General features: G+C 33.6%; 1 protein-coding gene across 4 annotated transcripts in view; it reads right to left on the reverse strand.

Moving 5' to 3' along the window:
• Window positions 1-860: 860 nt before the first annotated feature.
• The window catches only part of LOC144427380 (E3 SUMO-protein ligase RanBP2-like), a 189,085-nt gene continuing 165,946 nt past the window's right edge, over window positions 861-23,999 (reverse strand). For 2 of the 4 annotated variants that reach the window (XM_078116543.1, XM_078116541.1), the window contains exons 15-34: window positions 12,183-12,225; window positions 11,808-11,878; window positions 11,375-11,414; window positions 10,916-11,107; window positions 10,598-10,672; window positions 10,335-10,498; window positions 10,090-10,218; window positions 9,684-9,788; window positions 9,430-9,615; window positions 9,043-9,196; window positions 8,703-8,829; window positions 8,272-8,485; window positions 7,970-8,107; window positions 7,554-7,682; window positions 7,081-7,366; window positions 4,621-4,811; window positions 4,311-4,448; window positions 2,905-3,033; window positions 2,437-2,731; window positions 1,393-2,129 (exon numbers count right to left, since the gene is read on the reverse strand). In XM_078116543.1, the coding sequence (XP_077972669.1) occupies window positions 1,993-2,129; window positions 2,437-2,731; window positions 2,905-3,033; window positions 4,311-4,448; window positions 4,621-4,811; window positions 7,081-7,366; window positions 7,554-7,682; window positions 7,970-8,107; window positions 8,272-8,485; window positions 8,703-8,829; window positions 9,043-9,196; window positions 9,430-9,615; window positions 9,684-9,788; window positions 10,090-10,218; window positions 10,335-10,498; window positions 10,598-10,672; window positions 10,916-11,107; window positions 11,375-11,414; window positions 11,808-11,878; window positions 12,183-12,225 (2,943 nt within the window). In that variant the 3' untranslated portion in view covers window positions 1,393-1,992. The other 2 variants (XM_078116544.1, XM_078116542.1) reach the window with 2 other exon arrangements.

Consider the following 23,999-nt stretch of genomic DNA (forward strand, 5'->3'; position numbering starts at 1 on the left):
TCGCATCATAGTTATCGTAAAAAATTTTATGAACAACAGTGAAATGGATAAATATATATATATATGAGCCACAGTGACACCGAAATTCCATTATCCCGTTCTCCTTCATACTCAAACTAGGTTTAGATACCCAAATTGCGGTCCCATCGTTGGCGCAACGTATTAATCGTTAGAAAAAGGTTTGCCATCTAATCAGATGTACGTGTTCGAATCCCGTAGGGCATATTCATTACGAGAAGCTTGCTGGTCTCCTTACTATTGCAGCGTGCAACACGGAACAGGTGGCCTTTCTCCTCTACTTTCGATATATATCCCATGTATATTTTTTCCTAGATGGGTTAACTTTCATGATATGACTTTCGTATAAAGAGATAAACTGAGTCTTTACAAATTTTCAATTTAAGGCATTCAACAATTCTAACCATAGAATGTGTTAGCTAACGAAGAAGAAAAATATAGTTTCTGTGATTCAGTTTGTTTCCTTCGTTGTCATTTTAGTGGAGTGGGGAATCGTAGCTCCTTTTTTGTTTAATAGTGTGGGTGTCTCAAAAATGTTGTATCCCACTTGTCCAACGTTCCCATGTGTCCCGCATTCCCCCGCTTGCCCAACGTTCCCCATGTGTCCCGCGTTCCCCGCTTGTCCCACTTCTCCAACTTGGCGCACGTGTGACACAAGTGGGACAAGTCATCATTGCATAGCAGCCAAGCGTGTTTGTTCTCAATTAACAAAACCATGTTCGCGCATAAATCGCAGCAATGTGTATTGTTTAGCAGTGGTTCTTTTTATGAAAGTCCGCATGCACTTTCATTGTTTCAATCAAGAAAGTGACGAAAAAAAGACCAGGCCGATTGGGTAACAACAATGTCTTAAATTTTATTTCCCGTACAGACAATACAATTAAAAAACAATTCAGTTATCTTAATATTCGTCAATTTTACAACCATAGATGATCAAAGAAGGCATAGAATTGTTTTATAATTTCAACAAGCTTTCATCGATTTGTTTCCATCGATAAGAACCTCACACTCTTATTCACAACCACTTCACAAACATCCCTATTCAGTGGCAAAGTCATACTAAGATAAAATAATCGGCAATCGCAATCTAATATAAACAAGTCATCAATACTTTACATATTTGATTATATTTTAAATGCATAAAGCAAAGTGGTTTAAGCTCACAAAAGATCCACAGGAAATTTGGAATTTGAATTTGATGTCATAGGTGATTACTGATATCATGAAAGTATGAACACTTTTCTAATAAGCATCAAAAAAAGAGCTCGGATCAATGCAAAATGAAAACACATTATGTATCACCACAAAGACGCAGATGATCAATATTTTCTCCTGTTTCATTGCTCATGCATGCACGTTAGTTTTTCTGTAATATGAATTTAAGTTTATTTGTTTGCATTTGGGGATTTCTGATTTACAAAGCTACCACCAATACATTCCAACTTGTATAGTTCATTGAAGTTTGTATTAACAGAGTAGGTGCTAAATTTGAAACAAAAAGGTTCAAAACAACACTCAAATGAGATAATTAATTTACCACACGAAATAGCATGATACTGATAAAGAGGTACATCAAATGAAATGGTAACAATTAAATCAGTGAAATCTCGGCAAACAGGTACAGGTAATCATTAAGATTCGAAATCCAAAATTGCCCATCTATAGTTGGTACCAACAAAGCCTATTTTCACAGTGCTGGGTATAGCTACATTTTTAACGAGATCTAACATATTATGCATATGCTGCTCAAAAAAGCAAATTATGCATTACCCTAACGTTTCTTATTATGATTTTCAAAGCCGCATTTATGGAAAGGTAAACTGGAAAGGGTTAAAGGACGTAACATTGGCCTAAGTTTTATATTATGTACGTGCATAGTGCAATGGGTAATATTTCATAAACTACGGGGTACGGTACAGTTTTATCGCTGATAGAAAAAATAGTTACCACCCCCTAAATTTCGAAACACCCCCTCTAACATGAAAAGCAGGGAAACATACTGACAGACAATACCTGTGGTGTAACATCTGAATCAAAATTGAAAGATATCTTCGAAATATCATATTCAAATTTATCAGTAGTTGAAGTTGATTTAGACGCAGCTGTTTTACCTGGAATAAATGGAGAATGGTATGCTAAATAGAAGATAAAAATTGCAGGGACCGTGTTATCAGATAAAGATTCAGACATTGTACTTTTTCAACATTAATTTAAACGAAATACAACATATTCATTATGGTAGCAAACCTATATGGTTTCCAAAAAAATTTGTACGTCTGCAAGGATCTCGATTGCCCAAAAAAAATTTGGTTATCGAATACCTGAATGTCCTTCCTTAATTTAATACTGGGATGTTTAACTGCATAATCCAACCTTACTGCACATGTGCTCTGAATTATATTTACTAACTTTGCGTACCAAATACATATCCCATGAATTCAAAAGTTCCTTCATCATATTTTGTTGATACATCCAACGGACTTGAAACATTTGTAAATCTATATTTGGGTTTTGGCTGCTTAATTGAAATTTGTGGGTTTTTGACCATCATTCCAGGAATAGTAACTCTAGGTCTTTGAGTGGAAGTATCAATAACAGATTCGTCAGGTTCAAGTAATGTTTCTGAAATAGCTGCCTCTACACTTTTTTCCCACTGGTTCTTAAATGTAGATGCTATGTCGGCATTTCTGAACCGCAGTGCAAATTGAAGTGTCTGAATTTTAGTCAAAACAAATTTTTGAATTATATAAGAAAAAAAAGATTTGATGATACTTAAAACCCACCAATTCATTATACTTATTATTCAAAGTCATTCTCTATATTTTAGTTACAAAATCATACTATTTAGAACTACACTGGCAATGTTTCAACACAGTAAAATCTCACCTCTCCAGTCGGTTTATCAGAATCAGAAAAATCTGTTGCTGTCCACAACAAAACTTCATGCAAAGTTTTTTCTTTAAAATTCAGTTTGATTTCAGATTGAACAAAATGATTTAGGCAAACTTTTAGTACCTTTATAAAATAAAAAAGTTCCGTAAAATATTATAAATGAATAAATCAATTTATTAGACACAAAATCATAACAATATATTATTGCCTTTACCTATTGTCAAATGTTTCACATCATCTAAAATATTCTTTTAGTTTCATAGTCCTTCTTGATTAAATATATGTATTCTTCAGAAGACTACTCACATTAAATGCTTCATATAAACCAGCGTGGTCCAAGGTTGACGGCCTCGAGGGCCACACCATTATTTTCGTATTGTTTCGGGCCGCAATAGTGCCAAGAATAGGTGAACATTGCAATACAAAACAAACTCTTTTATTGTGAACACATTGATCATTATTTTTCATTTATCTAGCTAAAACATGCCAAAACCACCAAAAAACTTACTAAAACATGCATAATATTACTATATCTACATTTAGTGTAAGATTTCAAACTCTTCCTAACGGAGAAAACGGAGTTGTGTCAAAAACCGACACAACTTGCAGACATATTAAGCAAGCATTGGGGTAACCCTTCCTCAAAAATCCAGCCACACATCTGTTCAAATTGGTCAGTTTTCTTTTTGAACTCATGTTAACAAAATAACTGCAGATTAATTGATTACTGAGTTTTACCAAATCTGAGATACAGGAGGGTAATTACTAAATTTTCTGACATAAAGGCAGCAATTTTTACTGTTTAGGCTGGTTGCTAAAAAAAAAAAAAAACAGGAATATATTCTTCGGCCATTACATTAATAATTAGTTATCAGGCATAGCCAACCTAGGCTATTAAATTCCTCATTCGATTTATAGTTTTCTACTAAGCCTATACTGTTATCATATATTCCCCGACCAAAAAATAAAAAAACAGTTATCAATTTAGACTAGCCAAACACATTATTCAACTCAGCTAGCCTTAACACTAGTCAATTCAGTGACATTCATTAGTGATGTAACAATATGTCAAAAGTTTTTTCTGGTTATTTATATGACAAAACAACACCAAATGAGATTTTTTGTTTACTTTCGCGCAAATGCGATGCGGGCCACAGATAATGAAGCGGCGGACCACATATGGCCCGCGGGCCTGGGTTTGGACCACCCTGATATATGTTTTATTCCTAATTCTTTTATTTTTCAATCATATGTAGGTATGTTTTTCTATCATTGATGTAAACTGGTTGTCCAATAAGTATGACATTAAAATGAAACAATACAAAATAAATTCTTGGATCTTTAAAAATGTGGACAGTGTCATTATCAAAATTAAAATTTCTTATTAAAAATGAACCTACCTGCTCTCTTCTCATTAAAATCCGACTTTTTAATGTTGAAAGATGTTGTAAAATTTTAATAACTCCAACACCTCGTTCTTTCCACTGTTTAGTCTCTTTTCGGAACATGTATAATCTTGCGCGATTTCTAAACAATATCTGAACGAAAAATATAGACAGATATGAAGAAATGACTCATTACGTGCCACTAATACAACTTTTTGGGTCCCTTCCATTTATGTATATTTCAGGTTATAGAAAAGTTGTGATAAGAATTTGGTAAAGATTTTTAATTCCTTAAATATGTTTTTATTTTTCATTTTTCCCTCACTTGCTCATCTTCTTCCCCAGTTCTTATTTCTACATAATCAGGTAGCTGATGAAACGGTTTAAAATAAATATAACTTTTAGCCTGTGGGCCATCAGAACCCGCACTCAAAGTCTGTTGTCTCCTTGTAGTTTCTTGATTATTATCAGTGTTATATCGAAAAGCAAATTTGAAGTCTTGGGGTGCAAATGAACCTTTAAAAACAATGACCATCTCCACAAATGTTACAATTTGAAGAGAATTATTATACAGAAGTAGAATATAATTTAAATAGGAGTCCAATTTTACAATTTTAAGAAATGGTATTTATTGGAAACAAGTTATAATGACTTGATGATGACTATTTATGTGAGTACAAACTTAAAATCCTTTTCAGAATATTTTAAATCTACACATACCAAAAATTGAAAGAATTTAAAGCTGTACAAATGATATAATAGTCAAGTCCTTACCATCAGGTTTTTCAAAAGTGAATTCGGGTAGAGACACTACGGCTAGGGGGAGTTACAGAAAGCAGTTTATGAAGTTCGCTTCTAAATGCTGTTTTACAACAAGACAAGTGCACCCATATCATTTGTCATACACTTTTGTTCGTTTTAATGTTTTTCACTATACAGAGCATTGATATTTGGTTGTGAGATTTTAATATTTTGTGGTGCATAAGGTTGCATTTTGGTTTCCTTTTCATTTGAATCAAAGGAATTGTGTGGACTTCAATGATGGGTAATACCCATCATGATATAATGCCACCCAACCTATTACGCACAAACACAAATGGATATATTAGAAAAAAATGATTGATAAAATTAAAACAATTACTGAGAGGCATCCACTACCACAAAAAAAAAATTTTTTTTATAAAGATTTCTGCTAAAGAAAAAATTTTCATAACTCAAAACATAGAGGAATACTCTTAAATATAATGTCAAGTAACCTACTGAAAATGTCTCCAAACGATTAGCCTAACACAATCGTCGATTAGGATCAAAACTAATTGCATGAACTTCAATCAAGTTTAAAAACATCTTATATAAAAATTAAAATAATCCAGGCAAATAGTGAACTGTGTGTTATCTAAATGAATAGTCTAGGAAAATAATCGATTAGACAACAATTGTGTGAAGTTTAATGTAAAATATTGTACTCTGGGCGAATACTGATAATTAGGGATATAGGGGAATTGTCCATAATGTAATGTTACACAGTCTAGCATAACAGAATGATAATTCCTGTAAAATCTATCCAAATAGAATTTATGTAATTGGTGAAGTAGTAACAAACTCCAGGCCAGGGGTCGGCAACATACGGCCTGTGGGCCAGATCCAGCCCACGAAGTAAAATATTTCACTGAATTATAGTAACGAAACGGCTGATTTTTTACGTAACAGAATTTATTGTGAGACACGCGTAGACTAAATGATATTATAACCAAACATGTATATAATTCACAATTACTTGTTCAATGAGCCTATAATTTAATTATATTTAGAAAATTTCATGGCAACAAAATGCAGAAAAATTGATGCTAGGTACAAAAGGTTCAAAGGTGCAGAAAATATTCGAATGGAATTTTTTAAGATGCAATGCAATGAAGAAAAAAATCTATGTTCTATTCGAGAGATGAATCACTGCTTGATTTTTATAAAAAGTATCTTCTTGAAGGAAAACTGTATCCAAATTTGACAAACCATGCAAAAAAATTCACTTCAATGTTTCGAAGTACATATGATTACGACAATTATTGGACACTTTGAGTGGACATACCGATAGTTTAGTTGTTATGTTGTTCTTTGACACACGTTTTGAAGAAATCGCTTTTCTTTTTGATTACTGGACCAATTGCTTTGAAATTTTCAGTGGTTGAAGATAAAAATTTTCTTCAGAAAGCTATCACTTTTTTTTTGCTATGACGTCATCAAAAATATTGCCATTAGGTGGCGCTACGTGTCCATATATTTGAGCATAGCTCTCTTGTTTTCGAAATGAACATTTCAAAGACCAAGTGGAAAACTCAGATGAGTGATTCCCATTTAGAAAATGTTCTCCATTTCTTGTTGAGAGCGTATCAAGCGTGATACAACAAAAAATATCACTTTAATTAATGTCTTTGTAAATTATTTTATTAAAATTTTAACTTCTGATCTGTGTGGAAAAATTGTGATTAATCGGCCATCCATTCGGTTTTTAATCTTCCAAGAATATGAGCGGTCCACTAAGACTTGCGACCCTAAATTTTGGCCCACAAGCGACAAAAAGTTGCAGACCCCTGCAACAGGCCAATATTGAAAATTTGCGATAAGGGGAATTGAACACAATATACTGTCGCACAACTTATCATACACAGTCACAAAATGGAAAGTTTTGCAAATTATTCATGAGAATCAATACAATTGTGTGTGGTTTAGAAAACCTGACCAATCTGTTGTTACATGCACAAAATGTATAATACACTAACATACATACCGAACATAAAACCCATAACTTCATGAGGTCCTTCATCAGTAGCTGCGTCAAATGGACTTGGAACATTTGCAAAGCTAAATGTAGGCTTTGGCTGATCAACTGGCCTTTGTGGTCTCTCGGCCACAGCACCAGAGCTTGTAACACCGGGTTTTACAGTTGTATTGATAGCTGATCCATCAGGTTCAAGTAATGTTTCTGCAACGTCTGCCTCTGCACCTTCTTTCCATAAGTTTTTGAATGCAGACGCAGTATCAGGATTTTCGAATCGCAGTGCAAATTGAAGTGTCTAAAGAAATATTGATCAATAATCATTGTGTAACAAATGTTTAAGTTTTAGATCGAGTGAAATAAATTTGAATATTTTTGAATCGGTATGTCATAGTCATTACTCGTTTTAATTTTATTCAATGATAAACAATATCGGATCTTTTATCAAAACTATATGTTATCAATTTAATAAGTTTTCATCTTACCTCTCCAGCCGGTTTTTCAGAATCAGAAAAATCTGTTGCTGTCCACAACAAAGTTTTAGGCGACGTCTGTTCTTTAAAACTAAGTTTGATTTCAGGTTGAACAAAATGATTCAAACACACTTTTAACACCTGGGCATAAGTAAATTTAACTTCAATTCGACTTGGAAAATAAATAAAGGGAACGAATCAAATAATAAGGGAAATAATGTCAAATGTTGGAAGCATTTTAATCAAAATATTAAATACAATCAAACTATACTGCAAAGTGTTGTAAAATGAAAAATCAGCAATTTTCTACAGATAACATGATTCTATAATCCTAAATTATGTGGTAATATTTGAAATAATATTATGCTTTCTAAATTGCCCACCAATTAGAATATAAAAAGGGAATAATATAAACATAGTGTATCTACCTGTTCTCTTCTCATTAAAACCCGAACTTTGTAAGTTGAAAAATGTTGTAAAATTTTAATGTCTCCAACACCTCTCTCTTTCCACTGTTTTGTCTCTTTATGAAACATGTATAATTTTGCTCGATTTCTAAACAGGATCTGAATAGCATGAAGATATACTAAGAAAGTAGTCGAATGAACTATAAAAATGCAATTATAAATCACTATTCCATCAACATGATTGAAGAAGAAATATACATGAGGTAAAGCGATAGGCTGTTGAAAATATCATTTTCTGTATAATATTTTGTTGTATCACTTACTTGTTCATCTTCTTCTCCAGTAATTATTTCCACATGATCAGGTAGTTGATAAATTGGTTCAAATTGAATATCACTTTCAGCCTGTGGATCATTAGAATCTGCACTTGTAGTGTGTTGTCTGCTTGGAGATTTTTCATTATCATCCGTTTTAGGTTGGAATGAAAATTTATTACCTCGAAGTGCAAAGGAATTCTCGAGTTGCTTTTGTGGTGTGCTAAAGAATTGAAAAAGTCAGGTATAAAATTCCATAGTAATATCACAGTGACTAGTGCTTGCTAAAGCAAGCATTTGGAACAGTCTTCACATTTGGATCCTCACAATACTGGTACAATTTTTCATAATCAAAGAACAAACAAAATTTGTCATTTTAAATTATGAAAAACAAGTCTCTGATAACTCATATTAAATTAATAGAATATTGCAAAATATACGCCAGTATCAAGTCATCAGATCTCTTGACAACATCTTCAGATTTTTCTCTTAAACTCCGAGCGTTTTGTTGAATAGGCGCAGTGAGGAGTCCCCCCACCGAAGGTCCATGTGTAGTTGGGCTAGAATCTGTGAGATTACATATTACCGTAGTTTAAATTGTGTATCGCTTTCTCATGAAATATAGTTTGTATCTTTTTTGCGTACAGCATAAATCATATTATGTATATACAAATAATATTGAAAATATAAATTCCTTATTGATGAACATTTCACTGAGGATCAAAGTCACGAAAATCATATTTCTTATACTAATCAAGATTCCAATATCGCTCGACTTACCACTGTTTTCTGTCTGAATATTTGTTTGTTCAGACAACTTGTTCTTGAAAAATTTCGATTCATTTTTCATTTTTTCTGCTCTGTCTGAAAGTTCTTTACTTCTCATTGATCTCGCTTTGCATGGTGTCATAGGATCCACATCTAATAACATCATCTGAAAATAATTTTGTCGCTATGATCCAACTCAGAATTCACTGAACCATGAGCGAAACTTAACACAAAATCATATAACGCAAATAGGAATTGAAAAAATTCTGTAAAATTTCCAGGTCAAATATTGAATGGGAAATGTAAGAAATTTTAACTGTTATTATTGAAATTGGCCATCCCGATCAAAGAGTAAATTTCAATTCTGACAATCATATACAGACCCGGATCTGAACTCACTTGACATTCATCAAATTTTGCTTTGAATTTCTCAGTTTGATCTGTATTTTTAAATCTGACAGTAAATATCTCCATAGTTGGTTCATTATTGTCAGAAAAATCCATTGCTGTCCAAGTCCATGCTCGATCAGAGGTTTTGCTTTCATCCATCTTCATGTCTGGTCGAATATAATGGTTTGCACAGACCTAAAAAAAAGGTATGAAATGGATGTCAAGGAAAAGAAAACATCATTATAAACAGCAGATAAAATCACCTTGAAGATTTGCTCTCGTCTCATGACAATTCTTATTCGTCCATTTTTAATGTGTCTCTTCAACTTTATTTCACCAGTGCCTCTTTCCTTCCATTCATTAGTTGGCTGCAATTGCAAGTGAGTATTTAAATTTCGGTCTCTAAATAAATAAAATAAGACTGTCTTGTCATGAAAAAATATAACTAGTAAAACAAATTTACGTGCTCCAGAAATATGCGCACCAAGATGTCGCACAACCTGAATCATAACCGGTACACACATACTATGTTTGAGGTTGTGCACCGTCTACTTCTGGAGGTCCCAAATTTGTATTGTTGTATAATATATTGGACGACAAAATTGAAAAACATAAATGGACTTCTTTTATCAGATGCGAACCTTAAGTCATGAACGCATTTGATCTTACTTTATTAAATCTATATAATTTGCATCTTTGTGAATATAATTCTTCTTCATCTTCTTCTCCTGTGACTATTTTAAATTTTTCAGGGAGTTTTGCTATTGGTTCAAAATGAATATCAGCATTTTCTTCACTCTAGAAAGTACAAAGTGATAAAGACAAAATAAATTATAAGACAAATCAATAGATAAGATCAGAGAAAAATTATGCTTTATCAGATTAAAATATTATACAGTGTAAAGTGTACACACCGGGTACGTTCCGTCGTCATCATCACCACCCTGAGTCATGCTGGCAAACAATGGCTTTTGCTCTGGCATTCCCATCCATCCACCTGACTTATTACTGGAAGCAAATCCACCACCTGTGTTAGATTTAATCAAATCACTAAATGATGTTGCACCACCAGGGAAACCTGTAAAAAAATTGATTAAAGAATGTAATGTTCATTCAAAAAAAAAATTCTTGGAAACAAACTGAAATAAAAATTGCTGAAAATGAGAAATAAACCAACCAAAAGTTGACTTATCAGTAATCGTAGTTGGTAAAGCAGTGGTGAGTGGTTGAGAGATTGACGATTCATCTTTTCCTGTAATAAATCAGAATCGCTGAAAACTGACTTATGAAAGATATGCGGGAAAATTCAATAATAGATGAATAAAGAAATCAATCAAGACGCTTATCAGTAAAAATATAAAAAGAAAGCTCTAAACAGGCTTAGGGCTGTCCATGCCAATTATTATCTTTAAAAGTAATCACACTTTTGCATTAGCATGACTGTTCTACAACAACAATATGGTCATCAAACTGGCTCCAAATTTGCGGACTCTACCTGGTGCCTGTGTGGCATTAGGATTTGCTTGTCCACAACATTTGCAATTTACATCGTATTGTCCATTTTCCACATAACAAGATCCACATCTCCAACTGCCGTTTCGTTTGGTGACCTTTAGCACACCAGTAGTTGATACTTGTGGATGTGATGGTTTAGGGATTGTAGCTGCTGGATTGGCTGTACCCGATTCTGAAGTTTAATAGTAATATTATACATGTTGGCAAGATAAAAAAAAATTTGATATCTAGTCCAAATATCATGCTAACCAAAGTAGTTACCAGTCTATTCTGACTTAAATGCTTCTTGTTGGAGGTTGAGATGTTAAAAAGTGAAAAAAAGAGGAAATACCTACGGTATATATCATTTTAAACATTGTTTACAAAATAGCCATGTGAACCAGATTTTATATCTATATCTATATTTTTTTTCTAATAAGTAAGAAGAGTAACAACTTACTTTCTAAAGTTTGTATACTGAAGACTGAAGTAGAAGACATCTAAAAACATGATGACTTCTCATGACTTATTGAAGATTTATTATTTGCGGAATGATAATATACTAGGGTATATTATACCCTGACCCTAGTAAAAATCAGTTTAATTGTGCTAATTTTGGTACTCATGTAGTATATGAACCACGATGGCGTAATAGAACGAAAATAAGGAGAATGGAATAAAATAATGTTTTAACCCTAACCTGGTACACATACTACATTCCGATGTCCGCCATCTTGGTTCACATACTTCAGAAGCGCCCTAATTTTTTACAAATCATCAAACAATGATAATATGAAATCATTAAAGATTGTAGCCATTCACAGTAAATCAACTTCTATAGTTAAATCAGAAGTGACATATTCAAGAAAAAATTTACAAATATTAGTACTCACAGTAGTTGCAGAAGTTGACTTGTTTTGTCCAAAAGTATAACCAGTTGAACCAAAACTTAATTTTGCTGAATCTAAATGTTAGTGGACGTAAAAAAAACTATCATTAGCTCAAACAGAAAAATAAATACAAAAATTCATTTGTAGTAGATCAAACATCCCATATATTTCAACTCGATTTCTGCTATCAGTAGTATGCTTTTTATGGTTGATATGGTTTTTGAAAATGAATGCAATTACAAAGTCTTCTAATTCAAAATTTCACTTTTCATTCAAATATTTAAGGCTGCTGCAACCAAATCTAGTATCCGATGTTACATTTTCCAGATGGAAATAATAGCAAACCAACAAATCTAATTCAAGAATGATGATACATACTCGACTGCACAGGCTGCTGATTTCCAAATATTGGTTTTGATACCTGCATAAAATAAAGAACAGAAAATAAAAGGTATTCAGGTGAGAAAATGGATTGAGATGACAAAAACAATAAAATGAAAAATGAAAAGAATTTTAGAAATTGAAGATAGTAATGTTCAATTATTCAAAAGGCGAAGTTGCCAATTTTTCTGCAAAAACTCAAATCCTAGACTACTACTGGTCCAAACAGTATTCTCCAGAATAGTCTTCAGTGTTATCAAAACTATCAGGCAAATATTTATGTGAATCATATATTCTAGCTTTTGAAAATAATGACAATCACATAGATCCCAGCAAGTCCTGCCACATCAGTCTTCTGCCAATCATAAGCATAGTATTTAAAGGAACTGTCGAGTCATTACTGCAATAGTGAATCCATAATCATTTAATTATTTCTCATAATTTACGCTGGTTTCAATTCAATAATTAAGTAATTTTGACATTACCGAAAATAACTGGAATGTGGCGTTTCTTTATTTAAACTGCAATTTCCAGTAAAACAGTATGTACCTCAAGTCTTAATGCTTACATATTATATACTATATTTTTCTCTATACTTACCAATGGACTTATGGATAACCTTAATAACAATTTACTTACTGATACTAACGACACCGGCCTTCATTCGCATCTTGACACAAATTCTGATAACACTGGAAAACACATTTTTTGGTGCCCAATGTTTCTAAGCTAATTTAGATTAACTTGGGGGTACTGAGTCCGAAAATCATAGTTTTTTTCAAGTTTTTTTCCCATCAGGTTAAGTTATTGAAATATTTGCTATTTTATTCCTTTTCTACCTTAAAATTAGGGGTATTTCTATATGCATTTTAGCGTTATAATTATAAGTGTAGGTTTTTATTGTGATGTATGCCAAACGATTATGACATCACACACCTTAAAGCAAAAGTCAAATAAAAAATAAAAAAAGTCTATATAAAGAGGTATGCAGTTTATAAGAAGCGGACACTGAGTACCAAATAAGCCTGCCGATTGTGGAATATTTTGTTAAGTCAGACAGGAAATAAATAAGCTGCATTGTTTTGCTTGAGTTGCAGATTTTTGAAGCAAAAATTAAACATGGCTACATCTTCTCTTAAGCGACATTGTTACCACAATGCAAATATATTTTGCTAAATTTGCGGAGAATATACGTTGCAATCAAACAGGAAAGGGAGCAGTAAATTTGTGCAGTATGCTTATCTTGCCTACCTCAAAATAATACTGGGTGATCAAGATAAGGTATGGACACCCCATATTGTATGCAAGTAATATGTTGAGCATCTTCGACAGTGGACAAAAAAGGATAGAGAGTCACTCCGCTTTGGCATCCCAATCATTCTGTGCAGTAAACACAAAGGAATCGATAGGAAACACAGGAAATCGTTGGTTTATTCAAACCTCGAGTCTGCAATTATACTAATTCCACACTGCAATGAAATTCATGTGCCAGTGTTTGGAGGCTTGCCCGAATTAGAATTACCTGACTCTAAAGAAGACCAAACCTCCCTTTTGATAGTAGTAAAGGCACTGTTTCAGATGTCGGTTTTCCTTCTTCTTCACTGTCACAGCTTTTTTCTCAAGGAGAACTTAATGATTTGACTAGAGAACTTGACCTTCCCCAGAAATCTTCTGAACTTCTAGCTTCAAGATTCTAGAAAAAAATCTACTTCAGCCTGGAACTCCCATAACCTTCTATAGAAAACGCCATATTGAATTCTTGTCATATTTCACTCAGGGAAAAGACATATGGATACCTGGAGATGGGCTTCCAGTTCAGCCTTGTTTTTATCGAGAGCGGAGTCGAGGGTAGGAAATGATGCCGCGTTTCCTCCTTTGAACTCGACAAAGCCATAGCCCAAGTATTGATATGAACGTATGTATAGCATCGTAGTGATCTATGCGGCTAGTTTTATTGCCTTGCAATAACCTATTGAGAAGATTCAGGGCTTCGGAAATGTCAACAAGGTATGCCAACCCAAGTTGAAAACTGTCTGACGCAAATGACAATAGGAGTTCCTGTTTTCCCTGCGCTTTGAAGAATAGCTTCACTTCCTCGTTCATCCCATAAACGCGAGATAACATCGAACAGTGATGAACATTTGACAGCCATCGAATCGCCGTGTGAAACAGAAGAGCCTCATGATCAGAATCCATATCCTTGCACTACCTGGCAAACAACCTCGATTTGACCAGTGTTGCTTTGTCGAAGTTAACTATTTGTATGACAACAGCAAGCATGTCATCCAATGCTGAAGGCAAGGTCTTGGATGCCAGAGCTTCCCTGTGAATTAAACAGTGAGTTCTGATTCATTCGGGCTTCTCTGCTTCATCCTGCTGATTAATCCACTTCGTGATCCTAGCATCGCAGGGGCCCCTTCGGTGCAGATTCCCACAAGGTTCGCCCATTTTATGGCATTGCTGTCAAAATATGTAGCCACAGCTTCGAACACATCCTCCTTTGGTGGTGGTTTCAAGGGGTCTACGGAACAATATTTTTTCCTCAATGCTTGCGGATACGATAAAACGGACGTAGACCATCAGCCGAAACAATTGGGTTATATCAGTTGTCTCATCACATTGGATGGCGAAACAAGGTGATGAATGTATCTTTTCGAGAACCTGCAATTCTATATCCTTTGCAAGTTCATCAATGCGCGTTTTCATCGTGGAATCGAATAGAGAAATATTCGCTAGTTTCCTGCTGTTTTTCTCTCCCAACACAAGGCTGGCTGCTTTTAGCATGCATGGTTTGATCAAGGTTTCACCAATATTGTGGGGTTTATTTGCACGAGCAATCATATTAGCCATCTCGTAAGACGCTTCAACTACTTCAGCAGATGAGGATTGGCGAAAGCTCTCTTCACCCACAATCTTTATTTTCTTGAAAGACTCTTCTCTGGTTTGGAAGAAAGCAAACAACTTGTTCTGAAGAGAACTGTGTTTAGTTCGAAGATGTCGCTGCAGCCGACTTGGCCTCAGAGCGTCATTACTCAGACTTTGGAAGCATATGATGCATTTTGCTACGACATGACCATTCTCTGTCCTATCAGTAAAGCCATATTGAAGATACCTGCTGTCGAACTTTCTTTTTTCTTCACACATCTTGTGTCTTACGACTAAATAATCCGTGTACCAATATCTAATGAGCTAGGCTTGTTTAGACTTACCCGTACAAGTTTAATCATCTCTGTGCTATTATTGCATCACAAGGATAGCCGCAGCCAGTCGGGATGAGTGCGAGTGAGGCGTGTCCACTTTTGGAGCTGAATGTAATTATTTCGTAGTTTTAAGATAGTGCCACCATTGATGACTTAACAAGGTATCAATGGTGCCACCGCAAAGCCACTTTGGTGACACAGCCATGAAAAATCGGTCGTGATTGCGGGGAGTACTGCAATGCGTAGCATACGAGTAACTGCCAGGAAGTGGCTAAGACTGCGAGTTAATAAAATTCCTCGTTGAAGGCATTGTTGGATTCGCTCGTCGCAATTTATTTGTCGTAATTTCACGATTTTTAGCATGTTTTACATTTGACAGTTCACGCCCCCCTGACTTACCTTCGCTCCCCCCAGTTTAACAATCACTGACCTAGGCCATTCAACAACTTTCAAAAAACATGAATGATGAAATCAAATTTGCATTGGAAAAAATTTCATACAGACAGCACCAATGGATCATATGTGTCGATTTGAAAATGGTTGGATTTCTCCTCGGGCTACAAGGTGGCTACACAAAATTTCTTTGCTTCTTGTGTTTGTGGGACAGCATGGCAAGAACAAAGCATTGAATAACAAAAGATTGGCCTGTGCGCAGTGAGTTGATTCCTGGCTCTCTCAATGTTCTGGCTCCTCCTTCGGTTGAGCGTTCCAAAATTGTGTTTCCTCTTCTTCATAAAAAGCTTGGCATCATGAAACAGTTTGTGAAGGATCTTGAGAAAGATGGCGACTGTTCCAAATATATTTGCTATTTGCAGGAAATTTTCAGGTCTCACCAAGGAAAAATTAAAAGCTGGAATTTTTGATGAACCCCAAATTTGAAAGTTAATGAATGATGCAACTTTCTGTAATTTAAGGAATCCAATAGAATTGAGTTCTTGGACGGCCTTTACAAATGTAGTAAAATTTTTTTGGGAAAAAACGAAGGTGCCCAACTACAAAGAGCTTGTTGAAACACTACTCACATGTCTTCGTCAACTGGGTGCAAATATAAGCATCAAGTTACATTTTTTGCACAGCCATCCTGCCTGTTTACCAGAAAATCTAGGTGATGTGAGCGATGAGCAAGGAGAGCGCTTCCACAAGATAACAGCGACATGAAAGTTCGCTATCAAGGTCGTTGGGATGCCACCATGCTTGCAGACTACTGTTGGTCTATCAAGCGCAACGATGACGACGCCTACCATTCCAGAAAATCAGTAAAACGTCAATTCATAGCTGATGACATCTATTGTTAACATTTTTTACAACTTCCAGCTTTATTTGTGAATATTTTGGTGAGATTGCATGAATATGTTCAATAAAATGACAGAAAAATGTTGTTTCTTATGAGAAAATTTTTTTTTGTCAGCCAGTGTAATTAACAACAATTGAATCTTTGGAAACAGACTTGGGGTTTCCAACTGGTGGGAGCAATGACAAATTTTTCTGAACCCAAATAATAGCCTTGCCAATCATTCATTATCATTCATTAATATTTCACTCTGATCCATTCCCTTTTCAAAGTCGGAAGAAATCCTGAACAATTCATCATGGCTAGACTATTTATTTTCCCACCAACATTTAATGAAGTGCTCTTTGAACTTGTGAAACTTGCTTCTCTAAAAACATTCGCTTACTGTCACTGTTACCTCTAAACAAATTTCAAGTCGAAAACTTTCAAAGTTATAACTCTATTCCTGAGCATAATGACTTGAACCAATGTAATGCCTAGCCATCATGATATATATATCAAACATGGGCAAAGTACGGGCCGCGGACCAAATGCGGCCCATTGGGTAATTCAATCTGGCACGCCTGATGCTGCCATAACCTAACTGAAACTAAATTTTTCTGTTATGGCTAAAAATAGCTCAAGGAATTTGTCGAGATTGCCGTTAAATTTAGTTTGGGCATAAGGCTATTGTTTTCATCCTTTGCTTTGTAACAATGTAAATATTGTTCATCGAATGTAACTATTACGTCACACTTATATGGCCCGCCTGGTTCAAAAACCTTGCCCACCCCTGCTATATAGCCCAGTAGCCCTTGCCATTCTAGTGGCCGCAACTGACTAGCTCCATATATGCAACTTCGCCACTTCTGAGTAAATGCACATGTCCTAGTTTTGGTCAAAACCTTTGAGCTGAAAACCACCATTCATGCGAGTCGACTGACATGCATGCGGGTTGACTCATCTGGTTCGCTGTCTATTGTAACATTTAACAGATTATTACATCCATACTTATTGTGCTTATTTTCTGTTCAATAATAGATGAAAGGATTAAATATAATATTTGATGTTTAGAATGCCGAAAATTGTTTTACTTACGAATGCATTGTTGAGGAAATTCGAAAATATTTGATATCTACCGGTACTGGTAATTATTATAATTACATATTATCATAATCATATATAGAATAAATCAACAGAATCTCACCCCAAAGGAGAATTCTGTTGGTTTTGAAGAGGCTCCAAATACAAATGTTGATGCAGAAGGCATTGTTTCTTCTGGAAATATTAATATAGCTTTGTATGAGGAATAAAAAATTAGGATTGATAAATATTTCCAACAAACGTTTGTTAAAAAATATTTCAAAATGATATCCCACATTCTACATACGAACTTCACTGCAAGTTTTTATGAGAGCAACTATACAAATGGCATGATTACTGATTGAACGATTCTAACAAAAGTTCAATTCAAAGTATTTACGGTCAGTTATAATTGAGCACAGGACATGGTTATGTTACAATCCAAAAAAAAAATCCAAATCTCACCAACTTTGGGTACTGATGGATTAGGCACACCACAACATGGGCATTTTGGATCAGAAGGTTCATTCTGGGCATAACATACCAAACAATTCCAACCTCCAGCCTTCTTATCAGCTATCAACAATTCCTGGGTTGCTGATTTAATAGAAGTAGAAGCAGTCGTCATTGATGAAACAGCTGGAGAATAGTGAAAGCATATCATACTGGATTTATTGTCTATAGAAGATAACTATAGTTAGACTACTGAAACTGGTTGGTACAAATATTCAATAAAGAAGAAACATTTTGGGGAAATTTAAAGCCAAAAGATAAATATTAAATGAATATGCCTCCTTGTAATATTGTTGTGTTTACAGTTTTTGACAAAAAAAACAACAATAGATGCAGGATATTGCATTCAAAATGAAGCGCGCTCATATCCCTAACTTTAAAATAAGCTTGCAAATGTTTTGTACTTAATTAATAGACAAATAACCATCAAGAACCAGGATGTTCTAGAGCAGGGCTACTCAACTATTTTTACTGAAGATCCGCATGCAAAACTTCAAAAAAATTTGGGTCCGGTCTTTCCAGATTTCCATATTTTGGCATCCTTAAACACGCACTTTCTCGGCCGACTAATGATTATTAGCTAATCAGGATTGTTTATTATGGCGTTATAGTTCTTTTCATATATATTTAAATCCATAAAAGTTATTTTAGGAAAGAAAACTTAAAAAGTGGGGCTAATGATCCAAAATGAAGAATAAGGCGCGGTCCGAAACGAATACCCGGAAGGTCGGGATTCGGACCGCGGTCCGCCAGTTGAGTAGTCCTGTTCTAGAGTATACTAAAACTGATGTTGAAAATGCATGTCGAACAGCCTCAAAAAAACATTTCTGAATAGAAAGTAGAAATATCAGTAGTCAACGACTATAAATTACTATTTCCTTTCGTTGTATTTGAAATAATGGGTAGTTCATAATCCTGACAAATTTTCGTTATCAAGTTGTCACAGAAGAATCACCAGAACAGCAAAAGTGGCCTACACATTAAACTTATATAAATTCCTACAATATTCAAAGAATAATAGGCCTAAATAATTGAAAAATATTTTGGTGTCAGCATTTGCTAACACCACTTTGATGGAAATTAAATAAAGTATACCAGATGCAGGTTGTTGTTGTAGTTTTGAATTTAAATTTTCATTGTCTCGATCATGAATATATTTCAGTATTTTGTCTTCTTTTTCTTCTTCTAACCTTTCATCATAATCTGAAAAAAAAACAATTATTAACAAGTTATTGTGGTTCAAAGTTTTGTTAACTTCAAATGAGTTACTGACTTAAACTAAAATTTTTTTGAAAATGAAGCATTTTCATGAAAAAAAAACAATCAAGTGTTTAAACAAAAAGTCTAATCTTACCACATGATATTTTATTTTCATATAGATAAAATGTAGATGGAAGAAGCAATTTCTCAGCTCTTCTGCGTTGATCTTCCGTTGGTTTCACTTCCGACACAAATATAACATCATCGTTCTTTTTATTTCTTACTGGTTGTAAATAGAAAATAAAGTTTGAAAATTTCTTAGTCTAAATTTTATGTTTAAGCTGCTTTACGAGGTTTCCTATTTATGTAAAAGTTCACAATATAATTTCGGTCCAAATAGTTAATGAAACCACCTAGTATAAGTATAAACTGAATAACTCTTTGACAATTTAATGAAATCTTTGAATAATTCTGAGTGCATTCAAAAAAATGAAACAATTTTGAGTGAAACAGAATAAATGCATATTGATATATATATTATTATAATAATGATTTCAAATAATAATGGTTAGATCACCCAAAAACTCCGAAATATTTCTCATTTTTTGCATACATTTACAGCTGCAGTTTGATATTACCTGTTGAAGAAAAAACACCATTTCCTGATACTGAATATGAAAATGTGAATTTCGAAGCCTCTGCCACTGCAGGTTTTTGCTTGCTCTGAAAATTTTTTGAGTCTGAAAGATTTTAGAAATGCATTTTTAATATTTTGATGCTATCGAATAAACCTTCAGTATGCATTTTAAATCAAAGTGTGATGTTCACTTAAGAAACTAGCCGAATAGACACTCAATTATTAAAGCAATGACTTGATGCCTCGCTAACAAAAAGAGTGCTGGTCAGTTGCTGCTTTCATTCCCCATTCCATGTATATGAAACAATTGATAACTTTTATAATATCTGACTACGGCTGGGTAAATTTAATATGACAATCTCAATGACTAATATTCTTTTTAAAAAACTAGTACACATCAGAAAAATATTTATTTATAATCCCTATATAGCACAATGTGATGATCAAAATCATTGAAATTTGAGAATCAGATAAAAATATTTCAAATATAAAGACATAACTCCTGTCTGTAGACAATTAAATGCTAATTGTAAAAAAATATATTTCAGATCAAAATTTGAATGAACATAGATGGAATACATGGGAAGATATCTCAGATGAATTTAGTTATTCTGACCATTTTAGGATTGATGATCAAAAATCCAAATTAACTGAAATATTCCTGGAATTTTTCATTTACAATATTTCAAGATTTATATAATAATAATGCATTAATCTAATTTGCAGAACATCATTCAATTTCTAGCATGTTAAAACGGCCCCAAACCATATTTGGTATTAATTGTATATACAACACACCAATAAAAATATAAAATAATATAAAGGGATTTTTGAATGCAGGAAGGAGCAATTTTTCAGCTTTTTAACCTTTTCTTCTGGTGGTATCAATTCCTACACAACAATAACATCATTATCTATTTTATTTGTTACTGGTTGCAAAAATAAAATAAAATTTGTAGAGTCTATTGTGCTCTCTATACAATTTCTGTTAATCTGTAAGTAAAACTGAATAAGTCTTAGCCAATTTTGCAAAAGCGTAAGCTAAGTGCATATTAAAAATGAAGAAAAGATTAAATAAAATTAAATGCAGAAATGAATATTTATAGCTTATAATAATGATTTCAATTAATAAAGGTTGGATCGCCCGTCGTCATGAAATTTTTCCCTCTTTTTTGTTAAATTACCACTGTAGTTCAATATTACCTGTTGATGACAATCCAACATTTCCAAACACCGGTTTTGAAAATGTGAATTTTGAAGACTGTGCTACTTCAGGTTTTGGCTTGCTCTGAAAATTTCTGGAATCTGAAAGAAAAATGTATTACAAATATTTTGACGTTGTTGCATAAAAACCTTCAGTATGCATTTCAATTTAAATCATATTGCTCGCTCGAGAAACTATCCAAATAGACAATGAAATCCAGAAGCAATTACTAAATGGTTGGTGCTTCATATGAAGTATTAAGAACATGCTTGCCAACATATGCAATTCACTTGCTGGTCAGTAATCGCTTCCATCCCCATATCAACCTGTTCATATAAAACAATTGACTGGGAAACTATTTCACAATCTGCCAACAACTGGTAATCGAATGATTAAGGAGTGATTTAAATATGATGAACCTAATATCCAATATCTTCAACCAATCAATAAGACTCATGTGAACAGCATAATCTTAGAAAGATAATTTTCGAAATCAATAAAATCTGAGAATTGGATGTGAATCATGTATAAAAATTGAAAAAAAAATTCAGTCATTATGTGGACATAACCCCTGTAATGCTAACTTGTAAGAGAAACTGTTTGAGATAAAAATTGACATTCACCTAAATATTAATAAATTACATGGAAATTGTTTCTTAGATGAATTTTGTTATACTGGGCATTAAATTATTAATATTAAAAAAAAAAATAACTGAGATATTTCAGAGATTATTTATTTAAAATACCTCACGATTAACATATTGTTGCATCAATTTAATTTGCAGAATAGCATTTATTTTTTCGCATATTAAATCTACTGCAAACTGTACATATCTTGTAATAAATTGTATATCTAATACAACAATATGTATATAACTTCATAAAAAAAATATTTGTCATGTTAATCAAAATCATTTTCTTAGCCCTCAACGAAACAGCTGTACCAGTATATATTGTAACAGGTTCTTCAAAACCATTTGCTGTAGTTGCTTCATTTTTATAAAATAGTATCCTAAACATATTCAAAGGTGAATGTATAGCAAGTTTTATGAAATATTCTCATTTTACTATGACATACATGCATTTCTCTGAATCAATACAGAAATATTTGAATAATTGGTATATCCAGATATTTGGTTCGAATACCAAAATGATAAACTCAGACATGTTTAGTTCATGCCAAAACATAACTTCATATATATAAGAATATATATATATATACATACTGACATATGTAAAATTTTGTAATTTCGATTTTTATACCATATTGAGATAGCTGCCAGCATAATAAATAAGTAGATATGAAGTCAAATAACATACAAACAAATTACCTGTATCAACATGCGTGAGAAAACTTGAAGACCATGAGTTTGGTATCGTAAAATCAAATACATTTGCCGAACCAGATATATCGCGTAGGATTCGCGATATTGTTGACATACTCCATTCCGTATTATCGTTATTCAATATTTTCTGCGATTCACTGGTAGACAATCTCGCACCAGCAAGAAGTTTCAAGCCCAACATATCATCAGAAATAGATGTCTGAAACATTTTGAGTCTCGAGTGGCGATTTTCGAACCTGGTAATATACGATGCCATTGCTTCTGAAGGCCATCTCACACAAGAATCAAAATCAAGAAATGCAGAAAAACAATCAGCTTTTAACTCTTTATAAGTAATGTCAAGTTTTTTCAATAATTCTCTGATTCCATTCTCACTACGGAGAACTGATTCTTCAATTTCTAGTGCTGATTCTCTTGCTTTATCTTGCAAACTCAGAGCGACTACAGTGGCTTGATTTGACTTTGGAACATTCGTCGCGATCGACCATAGCTTTATTGCCTTTTTCCAATTAGCATACGATTTTTCATTCTCAATTAAAGGCGGTAGATGATCCACCATGTTCTGTTTATGTTTGGTTTTACCACTGAAATTTATAATTTACTATTATGCGGCGTTTCTGCTTGTATAATAAAGTAACAGTACCGTACAGCATTAAGCATAAAGTTTTTCCTTCAATTCAGGACATGAAATCAAATGAGATAATTTACGCATACGTCACACCTGATTAAGCGAGAGTAAAACTCAAACGTTAATAGTTAACTATTAACTGCAATTAAATACAACAGGTTCTGGAGCAGCAGCACTGAGATATACGACATAATTTTAAATACCCGCCGAGGTTGATATTGCATTTATTCAAATATTTACCGATATTTCCTAATACCACAAGTCAGAGTTGTCTAAAATGCTGCAGAGTAGAACGTTCATGGTTTATATACCGATGGAAATATAAAATCCATCGCTGGCTTTCTACGGCTTATGATTTGATTTCAACTACGAAATTTATGTTCCTTCTTTTGTTTAGTTAGTCGATAAACCCAGGCAGTAGAAACACGACGACATTGTTTGTGACATTGCCAATAAATGTCTTGAAATCGTAATACTTTATGTATGGGGATTATATATTTTCATACAAATATTTGAACATATTTCAATTATTATCTATTATGCGTGTTTTCCACGATTTTTAGGCTGCCTTTCAATTATCGTATCATCAGACGACACACAGATGAATTGTTGTATTGTAAGAAGAGAAAACAAAACACAGAATAATTGAATATAACAATCGACGAAGTTGAATATAACACACAAGATGTTACGAAGTTGATTGATAACAACACACAAGAACAATTGACGAAAT

The sequence above is a fragment of the Styela clava genome, chromosome 9 (genome assembly GCF_964204865.1).
Source record: "Styela clava chromosome 9, kaStyClav1.hap1.2, whole genome shotgun sequence".
Classification (NCBI taxonomy): domain Eukaryota; kingdom Metazoa; phylum Chordata; class Ascidiacea; order Stolidobranchia; family Styelidae; genus Styela; species Styela clava.